The sequence below is a fragment of the Toxotes jaculatrix genome, chromosome 11 (assembly GCF_017976425.1).
Source record: "Toxotes jaculatrix isolate fToxJac2 chromosome 11, fToxJac2.pri, whole genome shotgun sequence".
NCBI classification, from domain to species: Eukaryota; Metazoa; Chordata; class Actinopteri; family Toxotidae; genus Toxotes; species Toxotes jaculatrix.
The window spans coordinates 3,920,103-3,941,205 of record NC_054404.1 but is presented as its reverse complement, the minus strand read 5'-3'; the positions used below and the strand labels follow the sequence as shown (position 1 = coordinate 3,941,205).

The 21,103-nt window shown below is 41.2% G+C and overlaps 1 protein-coding gene and 1 non-coding gene across 6 annotated transcripts; both read left to right on the top strand.

Annotated features, from left to right (window-relative positions):
* Positions 1-387: 387 nt before the first annotated feature.
* wipf1b (WAS/WASL interacting protein family, member 1b) lies at positions 388-20,322 on the top strand. Of its 5 annotated transcripts, none has more exons than XM_041050203.1 (10): positions 388-534; positions 7,517-7,624; positions 14,685-14,787; positions 15,102-15,231; positions 15,424-15,591; positions 15,708-16,434; positions 17,066-17,166; positions 17,328-17,549; positions 17,964-18,077; positions 18,501-20,322. In XM_041050203.1, the coding sequence occupies exons 3-10, from the start codon at positions 14,728-14,730 to the stop codon at positions 18,551-18,553; spliced, it is 1,575 nt and encodes a 524-aa protein (XP_040906137.1). In that variant the 5' UTR covers positions 388-534; positions 7,517-7,624; positions 14,685-14,727; the 3' UTR covers positions 18,554-20,322. The 5 variants fall into 5 exon arrangements, with proteins under 5 accessions (XP_040906137.1, XP_040906139.1, XP_040906141.1 ...); XM_041050204.1 differs by lacking the exon at positions 388-534 and adding an exon at positions 641-826; XM_041050205.1 differs by lacking the exon at positions 7,517-7,624 and having other exon boundaries at positions 395-534.
* Positions 20,323-20,671: 349 nt separating this feature from the next.
* Positions 20,672-20,753, top strand: trnas-cga. The gene has a single exon. It is a non-coding gene; the product is annotated as a tRNA-Ser (tRNA).
* Positions 20,754-21,103: the final 350 nt, after the last annotated feature.

Sequence of the window (21,103 nt, the reverse complement as noted above, 5' to 3'; positions counted from 1 at the left end):
TACTCTACTTTTTTTTAAATTACATGATCAACTACAGTATCAACAATGCCAAGTGATGAAGAGCTACCCAGATTGCTGCTTGTCACAACGTTACATATTTTTTTCTAAACAATAAAACACAGAAAAAAAAACCCTGTTAATTTACATTAGTTTTTTTTTTTTTTTTTAATCTGACACCTTTGGTAGTTGGCGCTAACTTAGATTACTACAAGTACGAAATAAACTAATAACATAAAATGTCCTTCTTTAAACTTTTTAGTATTTATGGGCTCATTTAACCCTCTAAATATGAATATGAAATATGCCCCTCCTCCTCCTGCTGAAGTGAATGTTTCACACGATGTTTCATAGGAAAAACCTGACTCAACCCTGTGTATTAAGGCTCTGGGTGACGCCAGCTTAGCCTGCCTGCCTGCCAGTCCTCTCCTCTGCAGTCCTCAGGATTGGCTGCACAGCGGTGCTCAGTTCCAACCGCAGTATACTGTCGGTCGATGGAAGATTATTAGCCGTGCACAGCGTTTCATACGTACAGAGGTAGGTTAAGCAAACTCCATCCTGAGTTTGGTCAAAGTTTTCTGTGCGAGAGTGTGTGAGTGTGTGTGCGGAAAATAGCTGAAGTGAAGCGGAAACCGTGAGACCCGACTTCGGTTTACAAGCAGAAAAGAAGTTGTCATCTTCCAGAAAGCAGCTGGGACCGATTCCAGCAGTGATGGCGAATGAATTGAGACGAATTGTTTATCTCACCGTGTAAAGGAGCGTTTAGTCGGTTACAACCGTCTTGGGAAGTGGTACACGGCTCTGGCAGGGGCTTTGGCATCTGGCCCAGGTTTGTTCTTTCTTTCTCCCACAAATGATGGTCTGTGTGCGTCTTCTATTAACTGTTTTTCCTCTGAAACTCCCAGTGTTTTCATGGAGCAGTCTGCTGTGTGGATGCAGCTCGGCACATATAGTCAAGCCGAACATGAGACATGTGTTTCGAGTTGAGTAATTGTCAGGAGGGCTGCAGAGTGAGGAGAGGAAGAGCTGAAGGATCGGACTGCAGTGTTTTCACATATTTGGGTTTTACGTTCAAAGAGGTTTGCAGGGAGTAGGGAACACTCCTGGTCACACACACACACACACACACATACACACCCACACCCACACATACACATGTGCATGAAAACAGAAGTGTTCTTGACCTCAGCTAGACATATCATCCACATCATGAACTGGCATGAAGACAGAAAGAGGAAGAGGAATTTGTGTGTGTGTGTGTGTGTGTGTCTGTTCACAACCTGTTTGACAGAATGCCATTTGACTGTAAGCACTCGCTCTGCATGCACTTACACAGACACACACACTTACTCTTAGGCTGAGCTAGCCTCTGTAAACATTTAGTTTATGGAGAACAGTTTGCTTTGAATGGAGGAATTCAGAGTAAACGCCTGTCGATATGACACTAATCTGATGGGCATCAGAATAATGGAACAACCCTCCTCATCCTCGTCCTCCCCTTGGCTCCGAGGCCTTAGCCCTGTTTGGACTGTTTATTTCAGGAGTTTAAAACGGATTGAAATTGATTTTATTTGAATTGCATGTTGCAGTCATGCAGTGTGTGAGTCTAGGACTGGACTATATGATACACACAACATTCCCGATATAAATATTGAGTGCCTAATGCAGTATGATTACACTGACAGGTGATCAAGTTTAACTGTAAGTGATTTATTGTGTAATTTGATCTAAAACTGGGGTGGGGGGCCAAATTGAATCCAGTTTTCCCCAAAGAAGCACAGTACTAAGATACTCTCTGCACTCTGCTTATTTCATTGGAACTGAATGCTTCATGTGTAAGTGAGATATGTATGTTGCAATATGTATTTGGGATCTTCTTGTCCCTATGTATACTCATACACTCCTAAGGAAATGCATATTTCCCCATGTCAGATGAAACTCAGGCTATTCTTCAAACTGCACACGATCTTAAATTGAGTGAATCAATTATTTACAACTCTAGAAAACAGATTATATCCACCCGTTTCTCCAAACGTCTGATTTGTTTAAGTTGATTTTCCTTTTGAAGTGGGTCACAGTGCAGTTTGGCCATAGAAGAGTGGGATTATACTGGATTAGAGAAATTTAAAGTAGATGTAATGGCGGTAATGTCTTTGGTAATTTATATAGTTCAGGAAATCATTTTAATTCTGTGTGTTTAGCAGTCACACATACCTATGTGAAATGATGACTGACGGGTGTGAGTGTACTGATGTTAAGTCACTGTTGTCAGTATGTTTCTGAATCAGCACCATATGTACGCAACTTTGGTTCTTCGATGTAAAGGACAAATCCATTTAAAATGATCAGAGACGTCGTTTGTCGAAACTGAACCCACTGTCGTAAATCTGAGCGTCCCACAGAGCTTCGTACCAACAGCATCCGCAACCAGATGCTGTTTTTAATGCTGCTCCATGCTGGCGTCTAAAAACTTTTGGCCTCATGTATTCTTAAATGGGAAATGGACGGCACTTACTTAGTGCCTTTTACCTGAGAGCAGTTCTGAGCACTTTGCACAGTCTCACATTCACCCACACACACACACACTGATGGCTGCTGTGGGAGGTTCTGACCTGGGGTTTAGCGTCTTGATCACAGTCACCTTGACGTGAAGACAGGAAGTTGTGGTTGCTTGTCATTGTTCACCTCACATCAGTTCAACAAATTTTGAAAATTTGATTTTTGATGGCAGCTGTGGCAGCACCTTACCTCACATCACCCCCCTTTTAGAATCCTATGTGTTTCTCTACAGTCTGTGGGTTTTATAACATACACTGTGAATTGACCTCAGCAAGGTTTTATTAGATGCAATCATAAGAAACCTATCTATAGGCTCGTAACGTGCACATGGGTCTTTGTATTTTGGACTGAACTAGTTCCTCCACTGGCTGTCGCCCAGGAGGCTGCTCAGTAATTCTTGGATCCCATCAGTTTATGTTACGGTTTCTTCAAAGCTAAAAATGTGTTGAGGTTTTGGTCCTAGCACAGCAGAGTGGAGCCTTGTTTATGTGCTCGTGTTGCCTCTGGTTGTGCTCCCATTCATGTGCTTTGTCACAGAACTAGTTTTAGCTCATTGTAGCTCTGAGTTCTTGGCATTCCTCAGGAGCGCGGTGGGACGAGCCCAGCGTTAGTTAGTGAGGGGCTGGGTGAAACTCAGCCGTGTTCTTCCATTTATACAACTTTATCTTGAGTCATCTCTTGAAATGAAGTCAGAAGTTCTAAAGGACCTCTCATCATTTCCTGCATAGGACGTGAAAACAATTTACGCATTGTTTGGCAACTGAACTCATGCTTTTTCAGTCAGAGGAGCATGTGCATTTTGTTTAGCATGTGTGGGTTGTAGTAGAAACATAATGCAGTACTGTGCTTTCTTTGTGCTCATCTCTGCTTCCTGTGTAAAACATGTGATCCTGGCACCTCTCTGTCCATCCAGCGCTGAAACTCATGACCGTGTGCCTCATGTGTTGTTTAGTAAAACAGGTCAAAGTCATCATCAGCCATAGTCAGAGTCGAAACACACATTATTTGCATGGGCCAGAAATGAAATGTTTCTGGCTGTTGTTCAGCTTTACTCACTGTACCACCACCACCACATTATTATAAACCATATAATGTATTATCAGGGGCAGCACAGTGGCTCAGTGTCCAGTATCCTCCTTCAGTTCAAGTTGTGTGTTTATGTGTATTAATCCTGTGATGGCAACCTGATCCAACCCCAAAGTAAGGGACACTGAGGGAAAATATATTAAAAAGAAAAACCATCGGCTTTGGCTTAAACATCTGATGAAAACATAGTCATTGAAACCTTGTGAGTAAATGTTTGTGTCTGCTAAAAAGAGATAAGCTAAAAAATATATGATACCATCATTTAAAATGTGATATCTGTTTCTTTCAGCAATAAATTTTAATATAGCACAATGGGTATAGTACTATAAGTTATTAGGTTAAAAGCTTTAACGTACAGCCAGAGGAAATTCTGAAATATTAAGACCGTAAAATCACAGTGTGTCTCTGCATCTGAATTAAACTGTCTGTTGAATAATTCAGAATTTGTCTTCGCATAGTCGAAGCATTTGAATCACATCCTGTGGCATCTCTACTTGTCCTACAGTATGTGAGTCATATGCGGTGTGATGTGTGATCACAAAGAATCTAAAGTGACTGAGTAGCCTGCAGGCAAGCTGTGCTAATGTTCATGTGACTGTGACATACAGGATGGAGGGCATTTCAATTCTCTTCTCTCCTCTGCTCATTCTTCTTTCTTAGCTGTTTAGGCTAATGAAGTTTAATGACTGTGTTTGCCCTTTGGATGTAAGCTACCACATTCAGGATTTTGTGGTTTGATGAGAAAACACAAAGGAACACTTGAACCTGATGAGATTGCTTCATAGACTCTGTGGAGACACAGGGCACCTGCGGGGCTAGTGCTGGTGTCAGTGGGCAGCAAAAAGGAAATATTAAAAATATTGAGACCCAGCTCCTGTTGCCACACCAGGCTGAAACTACAAAACTGGAAAATTAAGAGGCCTGAGATACAATGGTAATCTTATGGTTCTGAGGAATGTGCAATACAACAGCCCTGAAATAGAGTTGTTAGTACATTTAGCATATGTTGTGTGTATTTTCCCCCTTGCCACAGCGTATAATGACTTAGTGTTTACAACTGATGTATCAGTATTTCTAGCAGCGACCTTCTTCCTTCTGGCTTCTTCGTACTCCCGCAAGTTTCCTTTTCTTAGCACGCTGTACTTAAACACTTTTTAAAATGTTGAGCTGTTGGTCACTCTTGTTTTGGACACACTCAGAGTGCAATCTCTTTGGTTATGTGTATAGAATGCAGGTAAATAAGAGCGTGCCTGCTCCGTCAGACACGTGTGAGACGGACGGACAGTGCTACATCTTATATCTGAAGTTACAGCCAGCAGCTGGTTAGTTTAGTTTAGCACAAAGACTGGAAACGGCTTCTATCAGCCTGTCTGCACCTCTAAGGCTTACTAATGAAGACAGTGTTTTTTCCACACAAAGCAAGGTGTTAAAACAAGAGTTTGCTGTTTGAAGGCGAGATACGAGAGATGTATCAGTGTTCTCATCTAACTCTGACAAAGCTTATTCCCCAAAATGTTGCACTACTGCTTTAAAGCTGAATTATTCATTGGCATTCAGCTAAATATCACTAACAACTGTTGCTTAAATTGCCAGTGGGATTTACCATAGTTGCAGCTTGAATTGCTGATGCTGCAGTCGTAAAACACAGCAACCTGATGTAATGTGTTAATGGAGAACATATCAGACATGACGACAGCACTTACCAAAAAAAGAAAACTGCATTTCAGCGAAAAGGAACCATGTCATGGAATAATTGCTTTGCATCTTTGCATCAAGAGAACTTGAACATTAAGAGTTTCCTCAATGGCTGCTTATCTCATGGCATTGAACTGTAATGTAAAGGTGTTTCTGTTACTTTGTCAAACCACCAGGACTTTAAAAAATATCCAAAGGCAGTCTTGTTATGTTTTTTACAAGAATGAGATCCTGGAAGCTATTTGATCCAAACTTCAGTGAAATGAATATTTTCTTTAAACTTTTAAATGGGGATGTGGAGGTATGTTTGGTTTTTGGATGCCTGTTTCATTCTCAGTTACGTTACCAGTATCAGTTCCAGTGTCTGTAGTGATGAAAAGGCTCCACATGTGGACTCATTAAGTTCCTGTTGTACGTTTGTTTTGTGTAAAGGCTGTGTGCTGAATTAACTGTGTGAGCGTTTTTTTTTTTTTTCTTGAAGCATTAGCTAAATGCAGTGGCCTCTGTGGGGAACACTGGCCTTTTTTATAGTTAACTGAAGTACTGGTTCAGACACGTTCCTCCCTTCACTGTGGACTGCAGCCTGGTAAAGAAAAACAGCTGAGTACAGAGGAGAACGCCAAGATGTCTCTTTAAGAGGCAGCTCTGGTGCTGTAGTTGGCTGGAAAAGGGAGACAAGGGGGAGAGTATTGAAGTGCAGCCGATTAGTGGGTTGGCAGTCCGCCGCCGACTGCTTTTTGCGAGGCAGGAAGTGTGACACTGAGAGCACAGGAAGTGGCAGCTGTGGAGCTATGCTAACCCTCTCGCCCAGCAACACTAAGGGCTGGGATCAGTTCACTTTGAGTTAAATAGGACCTGTACTTCATTTTCTATAAATAAAACATAGGGAAAAAAAAGCTTTCCTTTTTGTTTTTTCTTCATACATATGATGGATGAAAGCCCTCTGATGTCTAATATATCTCAGAAAGTATTCTGAATAAAATTCATCTGCGGTGAATCAGCTCTGAGTAGACAGAGTCCAGTCCTGCTGAACATACAGCAGCTCATGACAGCAAAATACAACCTAAAAATATGAATTTTAGCCTCATCAGATGGATTCAGGATTCAGTGACAACAAAAATCACAACAGATCAGCACTTGTCCTCGCCTCTCTCTCATTATTTGCTGCAACTTCTTCCTAGTCGTCTTTTGCTTCTCCATTATGTTCGTTAGTGTGCGCATGTTGTCATTCACGGTCAAAATTACAACCAAACAAATGTGTGGGAACAGTCGCTGTCTCATGTTGTAATCAACATGCTCTGTGTCGTCACTGACTTTCAATCAGATGATGCATTTTTACAATGTTGTAAATACAACAAGAATAATACAAGAATGCACTGATTAACCAGGCATGGTGTGGTAATTAAATATCACAAATTTCTAGTTGGTCTGATTTTGATTAAATTAAAATGAAATGATGATGATCATCATTTCATGGGTCTTGTTGCTGTTTGAAGCTGTGGGGGCTTGTAGCCTTTCAAAGCGAATCAGATGTTTACTTGTGAAGAACATTGATATAAATGCAATGTAAAAACATGCATTCACTGTGCAGATTTGTCATATATGGCAATACTGGTGCATTGCTTTTTTTGAGTTTGAGTTTTAAAAATGAAGTGTAACATTTAAAATTAATTCATTTTCAAAAAAGTTTGCAGCCACTTTAATTAGATTTTATGGATTTGCCACTAATTAGACTGATTTAGATCAGAAATATATGCTGTATCTCTAACAATATAATTATGTAAAACAGATGTAAAAGTCTTAAACATTATGTTGCATTAGCCAGCAGCCATGGTGGTTAAGTGCACACTCTGAATGCGTTCCAGTTTTATATTTTGTTGGAAGTCTACCAGGATTGCTGAAACGATCTCCTTAGAAATACGGTGGATTTATATTTCTTTAGCTTGCTAAACCTTGTTGCAAGCCCGGGTGGGAATCCCTCCCCCAGGTGGGGAACTGAAAAAGAGGAAGTGGCGTGTGCTGTATATAAGGCTTGTGTGTGTGTGGAAGTGAGGCCTCTCTGACTGTGCAATGTGAGATGTGAGTTTAGAGGAAGAGGAATTAAGAAGTTCTACACGGTGCAGAATGTTTTTTAAACATTTTTAGATGCTGCTAAACTTCCGCTTTTTTCTGTTTTCAGCTGTATGTGGCTGCTGTTCACATTTTGCATTTTTATGAGGAATGATCTAAGGTGCTTCTTCTACTGTCTTCTGAACATACTGCTGATTCTTCTATGGACACAGATTGAGTAAGTAGACTCGCTGATATATGAATTTTTTTTTAACTGTCAGATTTTCACCATGTTTTGGGAAGGTGTCTTTTGGTGACAGAAGTCAGCAGGAAAGGTGGAGTAAATAGGGCTGAAGCCCGTCTCCAGTGTCTTGTTTAAAGCCAAATGAATTAGTTTCCTGTGTGTAGAGCTGAAATGATGAGGCAGTTAATCATTTAACTGATTGACTGAACATTAATCTGCAACTATTTTGATCATTGATTAATTGTTTAAGTAATTTTTCCATCAGAAATGCAGTCAGTGCTTTTAAGGCGTTGGAGGTAGAGACTAAAGTTCCTGAGACCAGACACAAATGCACTAGCTTTGAGGTTAGAGTCTGTTATAAGGTGAGTAATGGAAATATTGATCTGCCTCTTCAGGCATGTCTCCTTTTCATTACAGGGCCAGGTTTCATTTCTTGTAAGCATCTTGTGAGTGTTTTTAAGAGGCTAAGCTCCACAGGAAGGTCAGAGATCAAGGTCAACTAACTGAACAGTACCATAACAAATGCAGTTTGCTTAACAAATGACTGAAATGATTAATTATCAAATGAGTTATTTTTCTGATCAAATAATCGTTGCAGAGAATGAAGAGGATGAGGTATTTTGTTATCCAACATTTGTATACATTAGACTTCAAGTGGATTAGCATATTGCGGATACCTACAAATAGTGTTTTATTGCCATGTTTGATAGTCATTTGGTTTGTCAAAGTGTATACGTACAGGACTTTACACAAAGCAATAGTACCGGATTGGCCTCAGTAGCCACTAGTATACTTCCTACTTGCATATTGGCTATCCAGAATTACTGAAGGTGACTGATCAGCTGTAAGATCACCAGAGCAGAGTCACATAGGACTTAAGAAATTCAATTCTTATTTGCAGAGTCACAGTGTGCGACACGTGTGACTCTCAGCATTGTTGTGCTTGTAGGAAGTGGTTTATGCCATTGAGGAAAACCAGAAGCAAACAGTGAAGGTGGTTGTATTGAATTTTGAGTTGATCTGACATGGCTGGAGGTTTGATGACTTTTAGAAGCATCTGTATAATGCGTGCCTTCAGGAACCTCTTCAGCCTGCTAAAACTTTAAAACTCTAAAACTTTAACTCCATATTTAAATGTCCATCTGGTTACACAGCACATATATCGAAAGAGGAGATACAGACATACAGAAATCCCCCAGACAAATGCCTAAGAGCCTTCCTAGAAAAGACACTCATCTGTGAATGTTTCCATCATGAAATGTGTTCAGCATTCAGTTCTTTATTTGTAGAACGTTGAGAAGGTAAAATTTCCCTGCTGAGTTGAAGTCTAAATCAAAAGCAGTAGAACCACATATGCTACCAGATGCAGCTGGTGTCTGTGTGTGAGCAAAGGCATGTGAACACACCACAGGATGTTAGCTTAGCCACTCAGCACTGTTCCTGCACAGCCGACACATTTATTACTACCCTGGGCTGCATTCAAAATGTCTGAAATTACCTTTTCCCTGAGGTCATATTGCAGATCAGTGCAGGTTTTGATCTTTTTCATGACCAGCAGCACTATACATTTTTCTTAATGATCTCCAGTGGAGACAGGTTTATAAATATATTATATATGAATGTTGTTAAGTGTTGAATTACACTAGGTGTGTTTGATTGTCTTATTGTTCCTGGAAACTTTGCTGCAGGGCCGTTTGAGACCTTGGGGGGAGTTAAGTGAAATGTGATGGGAGGTTTCTACATAATGTTATACCCACTTCCACCCACCACCAAACCTGTGAAAACCACAAAATGTTTCTACATTGAACCACAGTCTTTTTTATTAGTTATGCTTAAAAACCTATTTAATCACTTTAACAAATGAATGTGACTAAGCCTCAGCTACTGAATTTGATCTTATCTCCAAATCAAACAGGTTTACATGCAATTTAAAAAAAAAAAAAATTTCCACAAATTCAGACAGGCTTGAATATCTCTTTACCCCAGCTGGCACAGCAGTGTAAAGCCAGGTGTTCTTTAACCTTGGGGAGCGGTGGTATTAGGAGTGAAAAAGGCTTTACACCAAAAATACGCCAAAACCACTGAAGCAGTTGAAGCTAATTTGATGAATGGTTTTGGTCATAAAACGAGAATTTTCCCTGTGTTAACACCGATTTCTATTTACTATCCGCCTTCCTCCAATAATGGCCTGGAGACACACGGACGTTGTCTATGTTGTTCATCATCACTTTACAATCTACCAAATGTGTGATGTTTTCCTTTAAACAGCCTCTGCAGTGGGCGCAGTATGTGAGATAAATCCAGTCAGCCATGTATTATTAGTACTCAAGTATCAGAATATATGTTCAGTGTTGCAAAAAGAGCAGGTTTAATACTCCAGAGTTAAACATTTATGCTATGCTGAGATTCTAAATTTAGAGTGTGTGTGTGTGCAGAAACTCTAATGAGGTCATGGAGCAGCACAGGAGGTTCAGTGGCAGGATGAAGAAGTTTTTTTATGGCCATTTGTAACCTGAAACATATGTGAGCCATGTGTGCGTGTGTGTGTGTGAGCACATTATATACATTCAACAACTCAACAACTGAACTGATCAAGAGAAAACAAGAAGTTGTGTTGTGCATTTTAAATTTCAACACACGGGCCCGTTTCCTATGACAGAGGTTGTTTGAAGTCTTTCTGCAGCCACTCAGAGCAGCTTCAGTATCATTTGCAAACCTTGCACTAACTGACACTAACTGACAGTCAGCTTACAACTGGATTCGGTTTGCTTGTTTCAAGTCATTACTCTTGAGTGTATTTTGAAGTACGTTGTGTAAATTCCATTTTCAAAGGTGACTGTGGCAACCGACAACTGTGCAAAACCAAGGAGGGGTTTTCCATCGCATCTCCTTCCCTTGCAACACATAATAACCTCAGTCTCACTGACTCCCGTCTCTCTGCCTCGTGTATCTGTTGCTCTTACATCTGCAGTTGTGTCAGGGTCATTTCATCACTGCTACAGGAAATAAGTCGATGTGTGAGTCTCCACATCTTGATTAAAACTGTGAAGTCTGTAGTTGTTTGGAAACATGCACATTTGGCTTTAAAGCTTTAAATCTGCCAACGCAGCTACAGACAGTTTTTGCTGAGAAGTTCTCTTTTGTGAGTGACGTTTCCCTGTTCAGCTAAAGTTTGTCCGAGCCAAAACCGTACCCTAACCAAGATTTTTCTTTTGCCCTACTGAAGTATAACTCATAGTAGGTCTTTTAATCTGTTTGTGGTGCTGGACTGTAGTCGTCACATTCATGTTTTTTGCTATTTTCACGTGTCAGATTGTGGCCCAGTCACCTCCAGACCACTCCTCCTGATTTATATGAGTACCACAATATGTTTGATTGAATTAGGCAGTCTACAGTCTTTGACAAACATCATTTACATGTAAAAGACATCTTTATAGTCAAATCAGTGTTTGCTGTGACCGCCCTTTGTCTTTAAAATAGCTCCAGTCCTCCTCCGTACACTGTCTCACAGTTTTTCAGATACTTGGCAGGCAGGTTTTTCCAAGCATGTTGGAGAATTTGCCACAGTTTCATTTAATTCAACATTAAATCATGAACAAAAATCAACACTGTGCTTATGTTTAGTTAAATGATAGTATTTAGTATGAAGTTTCTTTGTGTACGCAGACTGAAGCTAGACTCAGCAGTCCTCAACGTGCTCCAATCCTCACTGATTTTAAATGTGACTCTACAAAGTGTGTAATGTATGAATCACAGATTTCAGAATCCATGTACCACAGCGTCCCCTTAGTATTATTATTTGATGTCTTAAGTATTCAACTTTAGTGTTAATGCAGACATCATACGGATTTACTGTCTGCATGAAAAGTACAGCAGGTTTAAGCTTTGGCATTCGTACTGTACATGTCGTCGTGTTTGTGCTTGGCTCTTACTTTAAGCTTATTTTCTGTAGCGTTTTAAGGGCTTATTCCCATCGTGGTCTATATTGGAAAATTAGTGGCAGTTGTATAAAAGATAAAGCCATAATATTAAAGACAGCTTATCTTTAATAACTGACTTTAACTGGCCCATGAATTATCATATCACAGACTGTGTATCAGGATTAGGTTGGTTTTATGGATATTTTCAGTAAACATTGAATATTAGTCTGTTTAGGCCAAAACTGATATAATAGAGAAGGCTGCCTGTACTCAACAGCCTGTAAATTAGGCACAGCGGTGCTTTGAGGTGGCTCTAGAAGTAAAATCGGGATCACTAAAATCATTAGTTATTAAAATCAGACCCAGTCGGTCTGTGTGCTTGTTTTTAAGTTACCCGACATTCGAGGTTTCTAATGTTCCTTTTGTCTGTTGTTTTCATAAAACAAAAACTTCCTTCCTTCCACCAGGTCGTATTTTGAAAGAGACAAAATCTCAGTGTGAGTTTTCAGTGTAAAGGCGGCAGACCATGCTGGAGCAAGTGAGATTAGATGATGTAGAAAGATCACTGGGCGAAACTGGCAGACTGAGAAAATAAGGCTGGTAGATGGTGGGATATAAGGATGATTGTCAACATGGTGTAAACCGATAAAGAAAGCAATAGGAGGAGAGAAAGAAAGGTGACAAACAAATGCAGTGTGGGAGTGATGTGCAGTTGAGAGACAGAAAGAGAGAGGGAGGAGGAGAATGTCACATTGATAACGTAGCTGAGATGCAGAGGTATCATCATCCTGACAACCGGATGGCTGCGGTGCTGGAGCCGTGTAGTGACTTCCTGTTTGTCAGCAGCATACAGGAAGTAAGAGGCCCCTAGAGGATGGTCTGACCGTGCTCATGACTTAAAATCAAGTGAGTGGCTGAGCTGCATGTGTTTTTATGTGAGGGGAAACAGGATGATTTTGGTGTGAATTTGAATGCTCGAGCATGCATGTGAGGGAGTAGGCTATATACTTGTTCCTCTTCTTGCCTCGTGTTTAAGTGACTTTCTGATTCATGGCATTTTACCTAACCTAACTCGGTGCTCTTAGTGCATTTAGTTCTTCATTATCAGAGATAAGATTAGTAAAATTAAAGCTACAGAAGTGATACTATGGGACTTTAGTTCTATCTAGTTTCTGATTGACAGGTAAGAATTCTTTAACAGTAAGATCGTCTTTGATATGTGTGTCTCTGCCAGGTGGAGTAGTCTCAGTTTAACCATGTTCATGCGCTTCTCAGATGCCCTCAAAGCTTTTGATCTAAACCTGTTTATAGAAGGAAGCTTTGTTTGTGTACCAGGCCATGCAGTTTAGATGGGGAAGTGAGTCTTTTCACATCAGTAATTTGATTTGGCAGTCTGTTTTACTAATATGGATAGATAATATAGTCTCAGGGTTGTGGTTATACATTGTGCTATAAAAACTATATTTTTTTGTATACAGCTAGTTGGTAGTGATGAGTCTAATTGGTTTATATGTTATTCCTGCAGTGATCCTCTGCAGGAGAGACTCTAAAAAAGTAGTCTTCCAAGTCCTTTTTCAGTATTTCCATTTTCTTGCACTTTGAAACAACCCCAGTGTAAAACTGCATATTAACGTAATGGTTTAAAGTGAAATTTGACACAGAACCAGATGAACAGAAAGCTGCTGCTGCTGCTGCTACACTTCTCTGTGAGATGAAAGTTTCATGCATGTTGCACCTCAGGCCACACTAGAGTCAGTGATATGTTTGCAGCTGTTTTTATATCGACTCTGCTCGGTTACCGTTACTTGTTTGAAATGTGTTCCTAGCTTGTGTTGTTTGGTTGATAACATGTGCCAGTAAAGATGCATTTAATTTTTGAAAGTAAATTTTGAGCTCCAGTACCAGTGGCACTAACACAGAACAGAAATCTGGCTTCTTTCAAAAGCATTGTGTAGCGGGTCGAAAGAAAAGGCTGCCTGTTTGTGTAAAATTTAAACTTTAGATGTACAGCATGTTTTGAATGCATATTTTAGGGAAGTTAACGCTCAAGTTCCTGCTATAAAAAAACATTTATTGTAAGTGTGTCATTGCCTGCAAGTGCACTATCAGCTGATTGGAAACCTGTTTTTCCAGAATTATTTTAAGCATTTAAGTCTTTTTTTGTTCAGTGTACTGTTTCTGACCTGTCAGTCCCACGAGGAATTCACCATATGGTGAACAGATCCTGCAGAGCTGCAATGTTTGACAGATTTCTACAGAAAAAATGATGACACTGGAAGAATGCTTTGCTTATTTTATCAACAACCACTGTTTTACACATGGAAATCATCTATCTCAGACCCTCAAAATAAAGCCACAGTCTGAACAGATAAAGAAAGAAGAGGATTTCCTTCCCCTAGAGCTTGTCTTCTCAGGCATGCCATATCTGACAATCCTCTATAGTTTTTCTGAAGGGATGTTTTGAGCCCTGAAGTTGTGTTCACCACTTTTTAGGTGCTAGAAAGTTTGCTGAACAGGATAAAACCTGGATGGAGCTGAGGTGTGGTGAACTCTCCAAAATAGCAGTTTGTATTCTTTAAGTGTTAATAATCAAATCTTGTCACCAAGATCCATGTAAGGAAGTGAAAGTAAGTATTGTCACCATTGCTTCTTATAGACGAAGTGTATTGACTTTGTGTGACTAGAGAATAGTCCGGCGTCTTCCTGGTCACTTCAATACAGTCGAATGCTAGCATAGTCGCCATCATAAGAATAGCAGCTTTAACATTGGCTTCAGCCTTCAGCTGTGATGGTTAACACTTACTTCAAACTGTTTGTGCTTTGAACTGAATTTGGGTTTTACACTAAACCAGCTTCTGCTTGTTTTTGGTTTTGCTCGAGAAACATGTGTTGTCTGTTCTGTCCGGGCTGCAGGTGAAGAGATATCAGTTAAAAATCTAAGAATTCTCTCTGCACTCTGAATAAATGGCTTTAACTTTTGGTTTACAAGGACCTATTTGTTTTTGCCTCGACGATCCTGGTCTCCAGTTTGGGGAGCACTGCAACTGCTAAAACATTTTGCAGCACTATTGTGTTTAATTTTTTTTTTTGTATTGCTCTTGTTTTATTAAGTGTTTGTGTGATCTGTTCTCCAGGGTGCAGCATCCAGTGCAGATAGAGTAAAGTGGAGAGAGGAAGATGCCAGCCCCACCTCCCCCACCACCCCCTGGGCCTCCCCCTCCTCCCACCTTTGCTGTTGTAAGTCACTCTTTGTGTCCAATGAGTTCTGCTGCCCTGTCCTATTAGCTGTGCTCAGCAGAGACATCATGTGGATAAATTATGTCATATCTTCTCCTGTTTGGTCTGTGTAATCCTGATTTTTGTCCACTCACTGTCTGTTACCTATTCACAGTTTAACCTTTACACTCTGCCATTCCACTCTTATGGTTTAAATTGGCATAAGACACAAAGATTTAAAAAAAAAAAATCTGTAGTTGTTTTCCCTCTGTCCAGGTGTTTTCAGAAGCTTCACTCAGAAAGTGTATAGCCCAACATGTGTGTTTGTGTTTCAGGCCAACACAGAGAAGCCATCTCTAAACCGTTCAGAGCAGCAGGGAAGGAATGCTCTGTTGACTGACATTACTAAAGGCGCCAGATTGAAGAAAACCGTTACCAATGACCGCAGTGGACCCATACTGGACAGTAAGTCAAGACCTCTTTGGTTAGTCACACTGAGATAGTCACTAACTTAGTTATGTAGTCCCTCCCAACAGCAGGGAAGTAAATCAGTTAAGTCTCTACAATACAGTACAATTTAAGACAGATTACTGTACATGTAGAAAATGTATTCTTTATGTGAACAATGAATTAAATATTTTTTATTTATCTTCTCAGAACCCAAAGGAGGAGGAGGCGGTGGCGGTGGGGGAGGAGGCGGTGGTGGTGGTGGTGGTGGAGGAGGTGGCGGAGGAGGTTTTGGTGGTGGGGCTCCTTCTGGTTTAGGAGGCCTATTTGCAGGAGGGATGCCAAAACTGAGGTCTGCAGCAAACAGAGACACCACTGGTAAAAATGATAATAATAATAATTTTAATAATGAAATGATGATAATGAACAACACAGAAAGCACTGCACCTAGTAACCCTTCTAAAACAGTTGATTTTGCTTTTTCACCCATCCAGACTCAGGACCCAGCCGAGGACCTGTGTTGCCCCCAGGAGGCCGCTCTAGTGGCCCAAGCCCCTTCGGTGGTGGTGGCTCCACTGGGCCACCTAAACTCCCAGGAGCCCCTGGTGGTGTCCGCAGCAACGCCCCTGATCTTCCCAAGGGCCGCCCAAATTTCTCATCCAGACAAGACACTCCAGCAAACCCCCCTCCTCCTGTACCCAATACACCCCGACCAGCCCAGACCTTCCCTTCTCGAGGAGGCCCACTTCCGCCCCCAGTCCCTGGAGGACCCAGACCCAGTCCGGCTTCTGGGCCTCCACCTCCCAGTGTTCCACCAGGGAGACATGGACCTCTCCCTCCACCACCAGGAAACTCCTCAGCTGGGCCAAGGCCGAGCTTCTCCACACCTCCTCCTCCACCACCAAGCAGTGGCCGATCTCCCCTGCCGCCAGCTCCTGGAGGGAGACCCCCGCTTCCCGACGACCGACCCCCACCACCACCAGCTCCTGTGGGAGGCCACCGGCCATCTATGCCACGCGACATGCCCCCTCCACCTCCATCTGTCAACTCAAAACCACCATCCTCTGTCTCTTCCTCATCATCCCCGCGTTCCTCAGCTGGTGGGGGTGCTCCTCCACTCCCACCAGGGCGACCAGGTCCTCCCCCTCTCCCACCCACGCCAGCTGGAGGGGATGACCACAGCACACCTCGTCTACCCCAGAGGAACAGCTCACTCAACAGGTACTGGGAAAGTTTTATCTGTCATAGCCTGAAATCCATATTTGATTAGTGTTAATGGCTGAGTAGCATCGAAGCCCAGTGTGTACATAGCATTTGCTATCAGGCATCAGACACTGTCAGACACTGAGATAATGTTCTTGATAGCTAAATCTTCTCTGGTGGCTGTGTCAAAGTTTGCATGGATTCAAATCTAATAGCTGTTCTATTCTGCTGCAGTTCACACGCAAACTTCTTCATTTTTCTTCCCTCTGGAAAGATCAGTCCGTTTTTAAAAACTTATGTTGTTTTGACATACAGCATGTAAAAAAAAAATTTGTTGTTTCTTTTTAGCTCTATCCGGCTGTGTATTCATAAATTCAAACACTTATGTGCATTAACATAATGCTGATGCCTCAGAGTACACTCGTCATAGTATTTGTGCTTTGCTCAAAGGGTTGGTAAATGTAGGTGCTGAGGCAGGTGATGATATTCAGCTTCAAACATACAGTGTGTTCCTCTAATTTCTAATGACATTTAATAAGAAAAATGTTTGATTCTTCTAAAATAGATTATCTGTCTGCTTCTTCTCTTCTTAAGATGATTTTTTTTTTACTACAAATACTTGGATTAAAATTCTGCCTCTCCTTGCCAGCCATGGTCCAGCTCCACCTCATAGCCGGGCAGGACCTCTCCCTCCCCCGCCCAATGAGAGACCTCCATCTCTTGGGAGGAACCAGTCCTCAGCACGCACAGGTGAACAACCTTAACCAGTTAACTGAACATTGGATTAGTGCTGCATACAAACCATGTAAAAATGTTGAGAAATGTTTAGGATACAGTGTGTCCTTCCTGTTTGAAAACGCCATTCACCTCAGCAGCCACTGACTTGTCGATTTTTATTTTTTACTCTAAAGGGCCTCTTCCTCCCCCTCCTCCCTCAAGTCGTAGCGTGGGTGGGGGCAGTATAAGGTCATCGTCAGCTCCTTCTCCTATTGGTCGGCCAGGCCCTGAGCCCCCTCGTGGTGGACCTGGTGGAAGACCTCCCCTGCCTCCAGACAGGCCAGGGACAGGAGGAGCCCCTCCTCCACCACCCATGGGCAATGGCTTCCAAAACTCTCACCACAACCAGATACAGGGTGAGTAGAGGAAATACTTTGTTTCACCAGTAACAGGTGAGAGTAGCAGTAGCAGTAGTAGATCAAACCCCAGTAGACCCCTGTTTTCACAAATCCATGTGCCCCAGTGATTTTCAAAGACTGTGTACTCATAGTCCACACAAAAGAAACTCTTTGCCCCCATTGTTGTTTTTACCACAAGTTCCACCGTGTTCAGCTATGGCAAAGCAACCCACTGACCTCCATGTGTGTTGTTTTTATCCCACTGAACCAAGGAAGTCAGTTTGATTTGGAAAGTGGTAGGGACAGGCGGTGACAGGTGGTCCTAAGTGTCCTGCCCCAGAAAAATACTAGATGACTCTAGTCTGTGTGTCGGTAGCTAGATGATTAATCATGATGTGCTTGTGTCTGACTTGCATTTCTCTCTATCGACAGATGAATGGGAGTGTCGGTTCACTTTTCATCCCGTGTCAGACCTTCCTCCACCTGAGCCCTACGTGCCCTTCCAGAAGACTTACCCCAGCAAGCTTGCTAAAACTGATGGCAGAGGTCAGACACAGACATGCACACACATCTTGTAAACATAAAATGGCAATGTCAGTGTTGGGTAAAAATATCATATCTCCAAAAAACTCAAACCCAGTTTTCAGTTTGTCCTGTTTTCATAAGTTTTCTCAACCTGTTACAACCCATTAATACCTGTGGGGAAACCGTTATGTTCTTTCTTGAACAGACAAGTTCAGGAAAATTTATTTCAAAAACTAGATAGTGCACACCAGAGAACAAAATGCTGTACCTCAGCTACTTTGACTTACACCACATTTCAGTTACTTTTCACATTTCCTATAACCAACCTTTTTGTGAAGAGTCCTTCCTTTTTGAGAGATACTATTAGACACAGTGCCACCTGGTGGAAGAAAATTAAATCTGCTCTGAAAACACTAACTCCCCTGTGTATTTTCTTCTTCCTAGGTTCCGGTAAAAAGGAGAGAGGAGCTCCTCCTCTTCCTCCGATACCCAGGTGAAGAAGTGGGGCCAGCCATCACAACGCCGTGACCTACCCTCTCTGTTACCCTCCATGTCTCTCTTCCTCGGTTGCGCTCATTGCTTTGAACTGCGGCATTTGGTTCTGTGTGGACTGTAAAACGGATCTGAAGTACGGTTGACCAAGTAAAAGGACCTACTCACAATGTGGAGTTTACATCACGTGCCTCTGTGGCAGCAGAATGGCAATATTCAAAGACCAAAGCTTGTTCCTTCTCCGGTACACTGTGTTCAGATGAAAAGGAAAATAGACTTGTACCTCTATAGGTACTACAAAAAAAATGTGTTTTTTTCAGGTTTACAGCCATGGTGGGGGTGGAAGATGCATTTTGCTGATCTGGTTGTTGTGAATCATAAGTTACTTATAAACAATAGTATTTTCATGCACCTTGATCAACATTGACTTTGATCTGTTAGTTAAATTTTGCATTGTTTGCTTAGAGTGGGTGATAGATTCCATACGTTGCTTGCTAGATATTATATTTCATCAACCAGCTACACTTTTAGAAATGAATACAAATTATTTCTTGACAAATAAAGTAGTGTTTGACAGGTAGTACATATGACTCACAGCCTGTTTACACAGCCCAGACAGCATTAGGCAAAGCTAAATCAGTATCTCGTGGCAATATTATTTGTCAACATTAGAGTCCCAGGGTTATTATACAGCAACAGTGCAGGGCTTGTAATCCAACCACCTGCCTTCCTCAAGTGTGTCAATAAGCTGTTTCTCTCTTTTATTTGTACCAGTGTTTCCCTCGTGCCTTTTTCTATTCAGGATTGTACTTTCAGGCTGCTTAAGAAAAGTTAAGGGAATTAGCCTTTTGTGCCTTAAATTATATATGTTTGTTTGTTCAGCTAGGTTGGATGACCTCTACCAATGTAAATGTAAGAACAGAAGCAATACAGCTGCTTGATTGCCACGTCACGTAGAATATTTAGCATAGCATAGTGTCTTCATTACGGCATCAACACATAGATATGGAGTCAAACTTAAAATGGCCACAGCCTCCTGCCAATGCTGCATAAAAGATCAAGGGAAATGCGGGTGTTTAATTAGCCAAAGCCACATGTGCCTTCACGGTATGTGTATTTCCACCTGTGTGTTTCTGTTTGAACCACTGAACGGTACTTTTCATTGGATTGTTACATGTTATGTGAGCATGCATAAATGTTGATGATTGAGATGTTTCAAAGGACAGTATGGGTTTATGGCAGTATTGGTTTACAGTTGAACTGATAATTATTTTGCTGTTTTGTTAAAAGCTGCCCTGACTTACTATGAAGGACCTGTGTATGTACCTGTATGATTTAATCAAGTCATATTGAAGAAATGTTATTTTAAGTTATGTTTCAGAACAGTGCAGTATTATGTTTTTTCTTCACCTAGCACTGCTTTGACTGGTCTTTTGTATACGTGATGTACTGTTATCGTGTGTTGGTCAAAGAAACATTTAAGACAATCATACAGAAGCAGATCTATTTACATAAATAAAAAATGCTTTAAAATGCTTTATGTGCTCTACCTGGGGTGAAATGCGCTTTTATTAGAGTATACATTGGAAGCAATTTGATATTCCTCCACAAAGGACGATCATTTGATTACAGACAAGGACGGTGAATTGCAATGTCATCATCCAGATGAAATGACTGGTTTTGTATTATCAGATATTCAACATGCATCATTTATGTGTTTGTGCAATAAAATTGGGCAATAAATTCATATAAAAGTGTGTCACAGTACATAAAACATTGTCTGGCATTTTCTCTATTTAAATTTTTTTTTTGGTTTGTACAATTTGCACTCGTCAACAATCTCTATAATTTTTTGATTTCCTCACAAGTAAACATCTGCAGGCATCAGCCATCATCACTAACATCATCACAGACATCTGTGTTTTTAAGGTATTAAGGTTAAAAAAATATTGTGATATTTGATTTAAAGATAATCCAAATATTGCACACCTTAGAATCTCAAATATTGCACTGTGTGCCTGTGAACCAAACTGAGCTGCTAATCATTAATATTTCTTATTTCATTAGCATAGGTTATAGTAGGACAGTGGTGGAAATTACCCGGGCATGCAGACCTCTGGGCAGCTGTGATGGCCGAGTGGTTAAGGCGTTGGACTCGAAATCCAATGGGGATTCCCCTCGCAGGTTCAAATCCTGCTCACAGCGTTCATCTCTTCCCCTTTCATCAGGGTGAGCGTTCTTGTTCCACTACTGGTAGAAGCTCATCAACAGATCCATGAAGCATGCTGCCCTCAAATCCCAACAGTTAAATGAGGATAAATGCAGTTAAATCACAGAAACTATCAGGATTTCAATAATTTGTTTTGGGGGTTTTTTTTAAAGCAAACTTACTTTTCTTGTTATCTGTGAAACTAATCTGCTGGCCAATGGGATGATCATCATATGACTCCTCCTTGACAAAGATGAGATCAGGTTCCCTCTCCATCAAGTCTATTGCTTACTGACAAGACAGGTGACAAAGAGCTATGAACATAAAAATCATTCCGTCATCTCTG